Source organism: Eretmochelys imbricata, chromosome 13, assembly GCF_965152235.1.
Source record: "Eretmochelys imbricata isolate rEreImb1 chromosome 13, rEreImb1.hap1, whole genome shotgun sequence".
NCBI classification, from domain to species: Eukaryota; Metazoa; Chordata; order Testudines; family Cheloniidae; genus Eretmochelys; species Eretmochelys imbricata.
The window spans coordinates 20,667,122-20,680,342 of NC_135584.1; the positions used below are offsets into that span (position 1 = coordinate 20,667,122).

Genomic DNA, 13,221 nt, shown 5'->3' on the forward strand with positions numbered 1-13,221 from the left:
TAGTGCACACACAAAAAGCCAATCTTTTCATTCATACACAAGATACAACATTTTTTTAGTGAGGTCTGTGTGTTTAATCAGACAAACTGCAAAGTATTTACACCAATATCAGAGTTTCAAAGAACCCCCGCGTCCCCCTCCACAAATCTGGGGACTTGAGGTTTTTCCAAAAAGTTTTATTATTTAAAAAAAAAAAAAGGAGGGGGGGGAAGAACTAGATAGTTAGACACTCAAAAGGCAGTGGGGTGGGGAGCAGGGAAGAGAGGCAGATCACCTTGTTCTCTGCATAGTCAGCAGCCGGAGATTTTACAAAACACTGTTAACAAGTTACAATAGCAGAAGAATACCTTGTACGGTGTTATTTATTTCCCTGAATCAATGCAAAAGAGCATCAGACTCATTAGGTAAAGAGATTCCTCTTCAGTTTATTGGCTTAAAAAGTAAAATTGGCAAAACACACTCGTGCGAGAGGACAGTCTCCCCATCCTGCTGTCTCCAGGGTATTAGTCGGTTCCAAAGCCAGTATCCAGCCCTGAGACATGAGAGGACCTAGGGTCTGTCATGTTCACACACAGGAGGGTTACCCTGCTCTACCATACTCGAGATCATGCACAGTGGAGAAGGGTTTACTCTGAACCTGGGACAAAAAAAGAATTGAAGGAATCCTGCTCTATTCTTCTTCAAAGCTCGCCAAAGACAGGGAACAAGAGCATCCTGTGTTCACTTACATTATTAATCGTCATTATTGCTACACCAGCTGTGGTAAAATCAGACAGAGCTGGAAACAACCAGTGTTCAAGTCATTCTGTTCCCCCATCTTTCTTTGAAAAACGTACATATTGAAAAAAAGTCTTTTCGGGCTGTACAGCTGCCGTTGCCTCCCCTCCCCAGCTCCTGCCAGCCTGCTGGGTTTCAGCATATTCCAATTTTTGTTTCTGGAGCAACGATTTCTTCTTGGTGGTAGGTGTGTAAAGTTATATCAATTATACAAGCATCACTGGCACAACACACGCTTAATGTGTCCCCCCCCCATACACTTTCTCTGCATGTTAGAAACCTTACCAAAAATGGGGACGGGAACCTGATCTCGCTAGAAATGAGGATTTCTCCCCAACTGTTCAACGTCGGCAAAAAGACACAGAACCTGACAAAGGGAGCGAGAGTCCCGGCTCACGAATGCAGCAATCTCGCCACAGCAACTTTTGTGCTGTGCAGAAAAACTAAAAGGTCCAAGTCCAAAATTCATTTAAAAGACTACAGAAAATTAACCTTCTTCCAACCAAGAAAGGTAGGAACTTTTCTTGGAGAGGAGTGGAAACTCAGCTTTTTCGAGAGAGAGGGAGAGAACCAGGTTTAATAAATAAGAGTGAGATGCAGGGCTGGGTTTGCGTTTTCATCAGTCCCATTTTCCCTGAGCTCCTAGGGGGGAAAAAAAAAGAAAAAAAAAAAATGCCTAAAAGGAAGATTCTTGTTTGGGTCACAGCATCTCTGGGAGAAAAGGAACCACCCCTTCCACCATGCCCAGGTTTGGAAGAGAATGGCCGTAAAGCTAAATTTCTAGCTGCATTTAAGGGGACAGGTTGGGAAGTCACAATGATCTCATCCCTCTGCACCTGCTTCTCCCCTGCTGGACTGGGAGGGTTTTATTCTGAGAGGCCAAGGCTGGGGCCACTTCAGTTAATGGGAGTTGTGTCCTGGATTTCCGTGGGGCCTGTACATGGCTGCAAGAGCTCAGGAGAAGGCGGCTTCCAAAAGAGTCTACAAGCCAGGGTGGAGTCACACGCCACCTAATTTTCTGACCCTAATGATTTTTAATCACAAAGTCATACCAGCAATACAGACCAGATACGTGAGTTAAAGATGATCTATAAATACCAGCACCGTTAGACTATCTCCCAAGGTTGCTTGCATTGTAGTATGACCAGGCAGAGGTAGAGGGGACTGAAGGACAGATCCCATTGAAGCCAACAGGAGTTTTGGCACAGATGGCTGCGGAAGGAGGATTTAGCTCACATGCAGCCAGTCATCTCCATGAATGCCCCATGACACTTCTCTCACCCCACTAGCTCCACCTGGGGGATTCACCACTGCTGCTAAGACATTTCTGCAACTTGCGACTGTGATACACAAGGACCTGGCACATGGTGGTGGTTTGGCTCAATTGCCCTAAAGATGGGGAACAATCCCAACATTGGAAAAGCATTAGGGTCATGGAGGAAGAAAATGTATGGAAAAATACCAAACCCCATTTTGCTCCAGACCCCATCCTACAGGCTGGGATGGTCGGGGGGGGGGCACATCAGAATCAAATCACTTGCTTCCACTTCCAATGTCCCGCGTAGCTGTGCCTCCTGCTTTTCAAGGTTTTTTTTTATCCCATGTGCTTCTGAGATTTCACTCTCCCCAGCTGGCATTTCTGCAGGGGAAGGATTTGTGCCTGCCCAGCACTCCTTACCACCCCCCCAGAAAAGAAGTTCTCCTCCGCATCAAGAATGGGCATCTGAGCCAGACCAAACCCAGCCTTGGGCAGAATGGATCATTTCGAACCATGATGCCAGCCTACAATTCTGGAGTCACTCTCAGCCAGCGTGCCAAAGCGCCCCACAGGACAGATGCCACCTAAAGGAAGCAATTGGGAGAGCACCTGTTTGGGACAGCTAAACTCTTTGAATAATGCATGGACTCAGTGGGCCACAAGTTGGGCTTAGAGCACGGTCCCTCAGTTGCCAAAGGGATTTGGTCCGTGGGGATTTTTGGCACACTGAAGAGCATCCAAAAATACAGACAAAAACGAGTGAGTGATGACAATAACCAAAGCCTTGCGGGCAAATGGCAAAGAATTCCAGTTACATCCAATTGCAGACACGAGCGTTACCTTAGAAAAAACACATGCAACTAATTCAACAGGCGAGTCGAGGGCTATGTACAAAACCAGGCTATTTTACAGCTCGTTAGACATTCTCCCTTTTAAGAAGCCATTACCCCACAGAAAGCTGCTGGGCTTCCCCAGTTGAACAGCGTAACTTTGCTACAAAGAGGCGATTGAAATAGGGCTTCGGTGGCTGCTTGGGTTTTCTAGTTTGTTTAAAGAATCACCCATTATGAGGGGAAGGCAGGAGCGAGATCGGTCATTGAAAACGGTCAAACTCAGAAGCATTTCCAGCCCCTGTATGTGGCATAGGAGAGGGCAGTCCTGCGGCCCCCTTCTGCCACCCCACCGAGCACCCTCCCTTCTAGAGGTTGGCCAAGCGCATCTCGGTCCTGCTCCAAGGACGGGCCCACACCACATGGGGCTTTATGACTGGAACTCATTTAGAATGAGGAAATCCTTAAGGACAGAGCAGGTGGGACCTCGCCTGGCGTATTTGGAGATCTGGGCCGAAGACCAGCCAGCTGTCTTGGCCAAGGATGGGGGCAGTGTCTCTCGCGTTCTCTCCTGTCTTTGGCACAGCACCTGCCCATTAATGACACTGCCCACATGGGCACCATTTGCTATTCCACCCACCTCCCTGTCTCTCTCATTCGGACATTCCAGGTCCACCCCAAAGAGGGATAAAAGCAGCATGGAGCCTTTCTTCTGCAGCCAAATGAGAAGTGGGCCTGCTGTTCCTTTGGCAGTGCTTTGGCCTCACCTCCAAAACGGGGGTGCACGCTGCCAGCATGCAGCTGCATTAGGGCACCTTACTAACAGGGATGGAGCCCCATGACATTCTGGAGTTAACGAGAGTTGAGGTTTCCTCCCTCCTTCCACCACTGAAGAGAGTGGTCCTTTTGCTTAGCACAGTCACTGAAAGGCCAGGCTCATTCTCCATTTTAACACTTCCCGCTGTAGATCTCAGCACAGCAGTCCTCCCTTGTCCATTTGGGACCAGTATCTGAGACACAGATCATTCATTTGCAGTGTTGTCCTAGAGTGCAACTAATGACCTGCATCCAAGTGCTGGGCCAGCCCAGCTCTTACTGCCCTGCATACAATCCATCCCATCTGCCTGTCAGCTAAAAGCAGATGGAGAGTTGTCTCTTGACCCGTGGCTACTGTAATCTCTCCTGCACCATGACTAACTTGGCTGTAAATAGCCTATTAGCTTCTCTGTCAGGGTAAGGGTCACCAGAAAACTCCCCTTGACAGCAGCTTGAGCTAGAACTGGTATCTGAATCTGCCTTCCACCAGATCTCTCCACCTGAGGAGACAGCAGGAGAGAAGAGATGATCAGCAGTGATCTGGCAAGAAGGGATTCCTTAGAGATTTTAACAACTATATACACACAGGGCAAAGCTTGCAAACTTAAGTCTGCTGTTTATTCACAAGCCTGATGAAAAAATACAACCAGCCACTTGTGTGTTAGCTGCTGTCAAGGCAGCCTCTGCTACCTGGCTGCATAAATACAAGCATGGAAGCCACACATGCACCATCAGAGAGCGTTAACTGGGAGCAACAAGCTGTTTGCTGAAGAAAGTACATAGGATCCAATCCCACAGAGTGCTGAGCAACCTGAGCTCCCAAGGATTTCAGTGGGAAGTGAGGGCTCTTAGCACCTCACGGAATCAGGCCCTTCCTCCTCCCTTTCCCCACCAAGGCTTAGAATAGAGATTTTGCAGGATTTCTGCGTTCAGGGGCCCAAGGCCAGCTTGCAGCAAGGGCACAACTAGGCCAGACACCAATACACAATGAGGCAAGGAGGTTGCTTCCCTACCTTACCATGCTGCACACAGAGCAGGTACAAAGATCTCACCAGGATTCCAGAAGATCTCAGCTCTAGCTGCTGAAGAATGGGGTTGAGTGGAAGCCCTGAACTAGTGATCTTCCCCATGGGAGCCCTTTCCCAGACCCTCACCTGCACCCAGAGAAAACAGCCATGGAAGCTGGGCTAAAGCAGGAGACTCCACAGTTTTAACTTTTAGGCAGGGTCTGGAGTTTAGGTGATGCCCCCTGTAGCTCAAGACCTATTATGGAGTGAAGATGGAGGGGAAGGCCCCTCTGCTCTCAGGCAGAATGGAGACTTCACCTCTACCCCAAATGCATCCATAAGTAGTTCTTGAAACCATGCCCCCATGGAATGGGTGATGCTCTCCCAAGCTCAGCAGCCTGCGGAGGATAAGACAATGGGGCATGGCCAGGGCCCCAATTCCCTAGGTAAGCTAGCTCCACATCAGGCCTTGATTCAGACAAAAAGAGCCCTTTGCTGGGCAGAGGCTTTCCTGACTGTGGCAGAGCTGGCATGAACACCAAAGTGTCCCAAGAGTGACCGACCCTGCTTCTCTGGCACTATAAACCTTGGAGTAAACTAAGATACAACTGAATGAGTGGAATGAGGAGAGGTAGGGAGGGTCTGGCTAGGTGTTCTCCACATGTGCTGCTTAGGGTGGTGGCTGGAAGACCAGGGGTACTTCATTGAAGAATACCCCTCAAACAATAGGGGGTTGGCAGCAAGGGTAGGAAAAAGGAGGGGTATCCTGCCCCATTGGCATTTGCCTTAGTGTGTCTCTAAGAAGTAGTCATCTAGATTAAAGGTTCCTTTTGCTGGGTCAGATGAGACTGGAAGACAGAAACCTGCAGCTCATGATCTAACATGGTCCTGAAACAAGTCAGAAGTCACTAGCACCATGAGCAGCAACACTGAAGCCCAATGCAGCTGCATGTGCAACTCAGCCATGAAGTCCTTCTAGCTCTCCAGTAGAGCCTCGCCCAGGGAGAAAAAGTCACCTCAAGAGCCTCCAGGTCTATATGGCACAGTCAGCATCCCTGATCCAAACTCACTTGTGCCTGGGACCTGCAGCAAGGCAAGGGGGCTGGGGCTGGTGTCTCAATGCCACAGCCCTGTACACCAGCAGGATGGGGCAGTGGAGACTGAGTCATGCGAGCACTGAAATGTGAATGTCCTCTCTGGAAGAGTCTCTCAGTCTGAAACCACAAACACTCCTGTAGCGAACTGCAGCCAAGTCTGCTCTGGGAACAGGCATAGGGAGCAGAGAGGTATGGGGGAACCTTGTGCTGGTTTAAAAGAAAAAAGAGAAAGGCTGGAAGCTGCGTAATCGGAGATTGAAAGGTGTCCATCTGTAGCACTAGCATCCAATCCCAGCAGATCCAAGCGTTCCAGTGAGGAAGTCTAGGTCATTGTTAGACAGAGGTTGTCTAATGCCTTTCATTGCACTTCAGAACTACTAGGAGGAAGACCCCTGAAGGTCCCTCCAGCTTCTGCACAAACCTTCCCTCCTGGGTTTCTTCTGGAAAGGCTCCTTCTCCAACCCCCAGTCACTGCACACAGCCAATTCCCTTCAGACTCATCTCCAGGTCAAATGACCACACTTTGTTAAACACAGACCATAAATCAGTAATTAGTGATCAGGAGAACCCAGCCCCCCTCCACCTTGCGGGGCTAAAAAGCACCTAGTGCCACCCTCTGGGAGAAGGGCTAGTCACCAGAACCAGACTCTGCAAGGAGTTCCTGAGATGCCGCGTGTCTTGTGACGTGTGTGGACACACCAGGAGGAGAGCAAGGTCTTTGGCACCAGGAGCCATCCCCAGGTCTATAGGTTCTCGCCTGGCTGGTACTGGGGCTCTGTCGACGTGAAGTAGTCCTCCAAGAAAGCCTGCAGGTACTCGAAGGTGGGCCTTTCCTCTGGGTCCTTCCTCCAACACTGGCACATCAGATCGTGCAGCGATTCGGGGCACTCTGGAGGACAGGGCATCCGGTAACCACGTTCCACCTGGTCCAGCACTTCCCGGTTAACCATACCTGATAGCCAAGAGAGGGAATAGTGAGACATACCAAGGCTAGCTGACTTGACTAAAATCATGTAGCTAGTCTGTGACAGAGCTAGGAACTGAACCTTGATCTTCTGCTAGCTAGATCTTCCTCAGCTCTAAATACAGCCAGTCACTCACTCCAAGCATGAATGGGAGGAGAACTTGATCCAAGGCAGGAGGTGTGGGGCTTGACTCAAGGCTCAGAGAACGTCTTCTTCCAAGTACAAGATCCCCTCAGGTCTTTCCCACCATGGGGAAGGCCTCATTATCCACCCCCATCCCTAATCAGTGGCAGAAACCCCACAGGAAGTTTCTCCATTGAGGAGATGAGCCTAGGAGTCACCATGGCAACTTAGACAGAACACTACTCCATAGATCAGCTGGGATCTGCCACAGCCGGAGCGGATATCAGAGCCTGCAGTGGCCAGCGACTGCATAGGACCTCTTGGTGTCTACAGTCGGTACCCACTCTTACCTGGGTATGGCACTCTGCCCTTCGTGGTCAGCTCAGTCAAGAGGATTCCAAAGGACCAGACATCTGACTTGATCGTAAACCTGCCATACAAAGCAGCTTCCGGGGCTGTCCACTTAATGGGGAACTTGGCACCTAAGCAACAGAGACAGAAAATAAGATTCAGATGCAATCACCCTGTATGTCCACTAGAGGAGCCTACACGTGGAGAACGGAGGGATAGTGATACCACAATGGGTGTGAGCTGAGAGCTACTCTAGGTGGGAGGTTTCACCAGCCGGACTTGCAGACCTCCGTTCAGAGGACTAGGCTACAGAACTAGCATTGGAGAAAAGTAATGTCTGCCCCATCTGCAGTCCGTGGCACTAGTGATGGTGATTGCTTCCCCTCTCACCTCTTACAGGGACAGCAAGTACCTTATTAAGTTTCATACCTAGGCGGGGACAGAGCCTGCATCAGGAGTAAGTCTGAGCATAAGATGGGGTCCCAAGTCCCATCCCCTTCACTTTCCAATAGCACCAGCAGGGAAGGGTGGGTAGAAGCAGGTGAACGGGAGTTAAAGTGCTGGTTTAAAAGTACACAATATGGAGCAGCAGGGTCACACCATACACATCCGAGCACAGGAGTGAGACTGCAGACTCCTGAGAAGTGCTGGATCAAGAGCCCTGCAGAGCTGTGTCCCTCAACACCTGCAGTCTGGGCTGTTGCTGTGCAGACTCCCTCACCGGCTTGGGACAAGGGATACTTCAGCCTTCATGCCCTGTTTAAGTACTTGGCACCTCTGCAGAGGCCACCCGTGCCAGTGGGGCAATCTGCAGGGAACCCGACAGGCCCACAAACAGTGGCTGGAAGGAAACAATTTTGAGTCATTCCTGAGCTGGGCTGGGCTGGACTTGAACCTAGGAGCACATACCAATGGCTTGTGCCACCTTGCGCTCACCTGCCCTGCTCTGCAATGCTAAGCAGTTTGGGCCTCGCTCATTTCCATTTTCCACAGCTTCCTTTGACACCCGCACATAAAGGCAACGCGCACCCTCCCACTCCCCATACCTTGCCTGGCTGTGTATTCATTGTCCTCAATCAGCCGGGCCAAGCCGAAGTCGGCTACCTTGCACACCAGGTTTTCCCCCACCAGGATGTTGGCAGCTCGGAGATCCCGATGGACGTAGTTCATCCTCTCCACATACGCCATTCCAGATGCGATCTGTAGCCCACACATGGGACAGTGCGCAGAGAACGTTAGATGCTGCAGGACAGAGTTTGCCCAAACACTAGACCTCACAACTGTGCTCGTGTGAATGCAGAGCTGCTTGCATGGTAAACAGTTGGCACTCCAGCAGCGTCCTGGGAGGCTCTGGCTGAGGTGGAATGGAGGTGGTGAAGTGGCAACCCAACATCAGCCCGGGGGCTGGGCCACACTGAGCTGATAGGACTTGGAAGGGTCTTGGAGTTATTTTGCAACACTTCGTCAGGCCAATGCAGGTTTGTGGCCATAAATAAGACACCGATGGGGGAGAAACAAAAGCCTGGCAGTGATGAGGGATTTTCTTCTCCGAGATTCTATGTGAAATACTGCACAGAGCCCCAGACTGGGGTCCTTTTCTATAGCAGCCAGGTCAGGGCAGTAAAACCTGATAGGACCAGTCCAGTGGCAGGAGCCAAGCTAGGGACGATAGCTGCTTTTTGTTTCTGTGTATGCACCATAGACTCAGGGCTACAGATCTAGCACAGGATCCCTCACAGTTTTCCGGAGTACATCTCTAATTTGGTGACCCTCCAGAGCCCTATAAATCTGCTTAGGGCAGGCTGCTATTGACCTTTCACCACAGAGGTTGCCATAACACCAACAGCTGCTGGCAAAGACCCCAGAAGGTAGGCGATCCAAAGTCTAGCACTTTATGGCTCTGGCTGTGCCCTGACCAGCCAGTTCCCAGGCCTCGCGTGAGAGTGCAATTGTGGCAGAGAAACAGAAAGGAGATAAGGGCAAGTGGGACAGAGGCCCTCCCATTCTGAACAGATTCTTCCTCTCTTCCCCGCCCACCCTGCCCCCATGGGATTGCTGGCTTTGGATCAGGTTATCCCCAAATTCAGAGGACAAGGACATCTGAGGCAGCGCCTCAAACTCTGGAGGGCATTTCACTTTGGTGCTAGTAGATTCCTGTTGGCCTTGGATCGCACTCGTGAAGGCTAGTATGATGGTCCTGTCCTCTCTGGCAGCTGGAGCCCCACACCCTACCCAGACCAGGCCCGAAGTCCAAGGGCCACAGCAGCCAAGAAGATAAAAGGGAAATTCAAACTGCAGCTCTCCATTGAGCCAGACCCACCTGAGCTGCCATGTCCACCAGCTGGGGCAGCCGCAGATACTTGCCCATCTCCCCCTTCAGGAAATCCAGTAAGCTCCCTAGGGTGGAAAGGCACAACCATCAGCTGCAGTTAGGAAGGAGCAGACACCAGACTCGGCCACTTGACGGTGTTTGAGCAGAATAGCAAAGAGGTGTCCTCATGCAGCTGCCCTTGGAGTTAGGAGATGATGGGAAGGGGGTGGGGTGAGGAGTCTTGTGCTAAGCCAACCTGTAGCCACCTGGGATTTCATTGCTCTACATCCACTTGGAACACCATGGCAACAGTAAGGACAGAATCCAAATCCTCCTGCTCCAAAAAGCACAGGCCCCTGCCTGCTGAGCTGAAGACCAATCTGTTAGCGGGATGGGGCCTATGACACATTGAGCAGCTCCGGTTCCATCAGGGAGAGGGCAGCAGAGTGGGAACATTGTGAGGCAGGAAGTTCCAGCCCAGAACTGGGTGTGGTTATTCCTCTCTTCACAACCTGTGCCCTCCCCCTCCTCAGTCAGCTCCCAAGCAGGCCGTTTCCTTACCCCTCTGCGCGCTAGTGGGCCCCAGCTCCCTTAACTCTATCCCTTCTAGTCGGGAAACTGCACATTGCCCATGGCAGGTGCCGCCGGTAAATCTCCAACACGCCTCCTATGGAGGAATGGGTAAGACTGCTCAGCTGGCTAGGTCTCCACCTCCGCCCACTAGGATCCGGCTTTCCATGTGTGGGAGCACTATGGAATCAGTTTTAGGGGAGAGATTCCTTCCAGCTCCCTCAGGTGGCTGCATCTCGCTGCTGCTGGTGGCCAGTGCAGCCTGCCCTACGCGCTTCTCTCTGCTCACACAGTAGGTTCAGTTTCAAATAGGAAGCAGTTCCTCAGTTATCACAGCCTATGACTGCCCCAGCCCTATCCCCTGGGTGCCAGGCACTGACCTTTGCTCATGTACTCCGTTACAATGTAAATGGGCTCCTCTGACACCACCGCATACAGCTGAACCAGCTTCTCATGTCGGAGTTTTTTCATCACCTGGGCCTCCTGCAGAAATGCCTCTGGAGACATGGTGCCGGGTTTCAGAGTCTTTATGGCCACCCGGGTGGTGCCATTCCAGGTCCCTGGAGCAGAAGCCAGAGACAGTTTATGAAGCAGCCCCTGGCGGATTAGGTGCTGCCTTTACAGGCGCTCACCTAGCACCCCGCCTTCAGGGGCGTGGTGCCCAGCACCCAGTCACCCCGGCACAGCCGGATTATACCATGACACACTATCAACAGGATGTGCAGGGATGATGCTGCACCAGGCGTGGAAGCCCAAGTGCATGAGCCTGACTAGCACAGGGAGAGCTGCGGACTTCACTGCGCCCCACCCGACTTTCTGACACATCAGCATTCCTTGGCCAATGCTCAGTGCACTGGCCACAATCCACGGGTCTCTGCCGGTGCTAGAAGTTATTCCCTCCCATCCCATTTATACGGCCTGTTTGGTGGGCAGAGATGCTCCCTCAGAGCGCCCTGGGGGGCACTTTCAGCGCTGGGGAAGCTTTGCATCACTCCAGTGAGCACCCCTACTCCCACCCAGGTGGGAGACACCAGCCAGGAAGGAGAGATTACTCAAATCGCTGCAAGGAATAACGAAGGCTGAAATGCCTATTCTCTCATCCAGCCCTGGCTGTCAGAAATCCAGCTGGCTCATTAAGAAGTCAAGATGAGCAGACACTCCATGGCCCAGGCACCTGCTGCCGGTGCCGTAGGCGTGTGTGTTTGGAGGAATCCTTACCCATCCACACTTCTCCAAAGCAGCCTTGCCCCAGTTTCACCTCCAGTCGCAGAGACTCCCTGGGGATTTCCCAAGCATCCTTAGCAAGTCCTTGAGTTTGGGGCTTGGCAGTTGGGCACACGTTTGTGAGACGGTGGCACAAGCCATCAGCATGTTCTGGCAAGGGGGAAGATAGACAGGCATCGGGGGAGTTTAGATAGACGGCATCTTCACCAGAAGTCCTGCCAGCCTCAAAAGCTGCAGAGTCTGTTCTGATCATCATCCCTTTTCTTCTTACTTAAAATCCCATTATTTGGCTCTTCTCCATTTTATTTCAGTGGGAAGGGTGCCTGGGACCCTTTTGCCTAGAGTGCTACAATCCATGTGGAAGACAACATCCCCTGCCCACTTCAAATGGGGCCTGCCATTCACTGCTTACCTGCTAGGCATTTAGGCCATAGGTCTCTAGGGGGTTGTTCTCTGCATTGCAGATGGGAGGGAGAAAACGGTCTTCCTTCCTTGATAATTTCCCTCCTAACATCTAGTATCCGTCTCCCCTGCTGAGATGCGCCATCTCCTTAGGAGACAAGGGCTAGAGAGGAGGGAGCCTCACGTTTACTCATTCTATCTAAAATCACCAAGTCTCCTGGCATCCTGTATGTTTTCAGGGAAGTGGAAACAGACCTTTGGCTTCTCTTTTTGATTGCTCGACCTGCCAAAATGAAGGCCCAGGCCTCTCACCCCTACCACTATGCAGCCCTGGGGCTTTCTACACTGGGGATTTTTTTATTGGCAAAGTTACCCAACATTGCTAACAATGGTGCAGCTGCGTCAGTGGTAGCTTGGACGGAAGCACTAAGATAGAAGAGATCAGCAGCCCGGTCTAAAAAACCTGATCAGAGCAAGTCTAGAGTGACACAGTGTTGAATACCAGAAGCTGCAGGAGCCTTGTCCACACTAGGGTCCCACCACTGCAGCCACTTAGGGAGCTGCACCAATCTTCTCCCCCTCCCCATTGCCAAGAGGGAGGCAGACAGAGCCTCAATTCACATCAAGGCGTACATCTCTGTACCTCCGTACACCCCCCTCGGATGTCTCTATCTCCTTCTCCCACTCTCAATGCTGTGCTTTTACCAGGCTGTTCCACAGGCCCCATACACTCGCCCTAACCTCCAGCAGCCTCTCTCCCCTCCTTCAAACCCAACTCTTGGGGCAATACACCCTCTCCTCCATCATTACTAACCCACAGGCCCTGGTTTTCCTGTCCCAGGCCTGGCTACACTTTACTTTGCATAGGCCATAAAGGAATGCAGGGCAGGGAATGGGTTCAGCTGCATTCTGTACAAATGCAGGGCGCAAATACTGATCTCTCGACACCTACTGGAGTAATACGCCACCAGCTGCTGCAGGTTGTTGAACTGCGTGCGAGAGGTGATGTAGAAGCCACCGCTGTCCAGCTTGCGGATCTTGTAGTGTTTCACGTTGAGCCCCTTGGCGTTGTCAAAGTCAGAGACGGAGAGGCAGTAGGCACCTGTGGGGAGAGCAAGTGCACCTCAGTCCTCCTGCCCTGGTTATGCCCAGGCCCTTGAGGGAACACTCCAAGAGCAGCGGGAAAATGACTGAGTAGGGTACATTAGAAGCGCATGCCTCGTTCCTCTGAGGTTTATAGAAAGGGAATGGTGGGGTTGGGGCCTGGGCAGGGGCACTCATGCTCTTTAGAGATGTAACTCGGTTGATGTGTCATTCTAAGACTGGGACAAGTTGAACAACTCTAAGGTAGCCAGTGTGACAGAGTAAGACAAGGGGAGAACCAATGCAAACAACTATTGGTTGTTACAGCTGCACGTTGCTTTCTCCCTGGAGCTGTACAGCCGCAGGGCATGGGAATACACACAGCCTTGCGTACAGTCCCATCCCGC

The 13,221-nt window shown here is 51.5% G+C and overlaps 1 protein-coding gene across 1 annotated transcript in view; it reads right to left on the minus strand.

Annotated features, from left to right (window-relative positions):
- Positions 1-5,500: 5,500 nt before the first annotated feature.
- Positions 5,501-13,221, minus strand: part of SRC (SRC proto-oncogene, non-receptor tyrosine kinase) — a 30,871-nt gene continuing 23,150 nt past the window's right edge. The window contains exons 6-12 of the mRNA XM_077831973.1: positions 12,684-12,833; positions 11,324-11,479; positions 10,486-10,665; positions 9,545-9,621; positions 8,271-8,424; positions 7,224-7,355; positions 5,501-6,737 (exon numbers count right to left, since the gene is read on the minus strand). Of these exons, the coding sequence (XP_077688099.1) occupies positions 6,529-6,737; positions 7,224-7,355; positions 8,271-8,424; positions 9,545-9,621; positions 10,486-10,665; positions 11,324-11,479; positions 12,684-12,833 (1,058 nt within the window). The 3' untranslated portion in view covers positions 5,501-6,528. The remainder of the gene's footprint in view (positions 6,738-7,223; positions 7,356-8,270; positions 8,425-9,544; positions 9,622-10,485; positions 10,666-11,323; positions 11,480-12,683; positions 12,834-13,221) is intronic.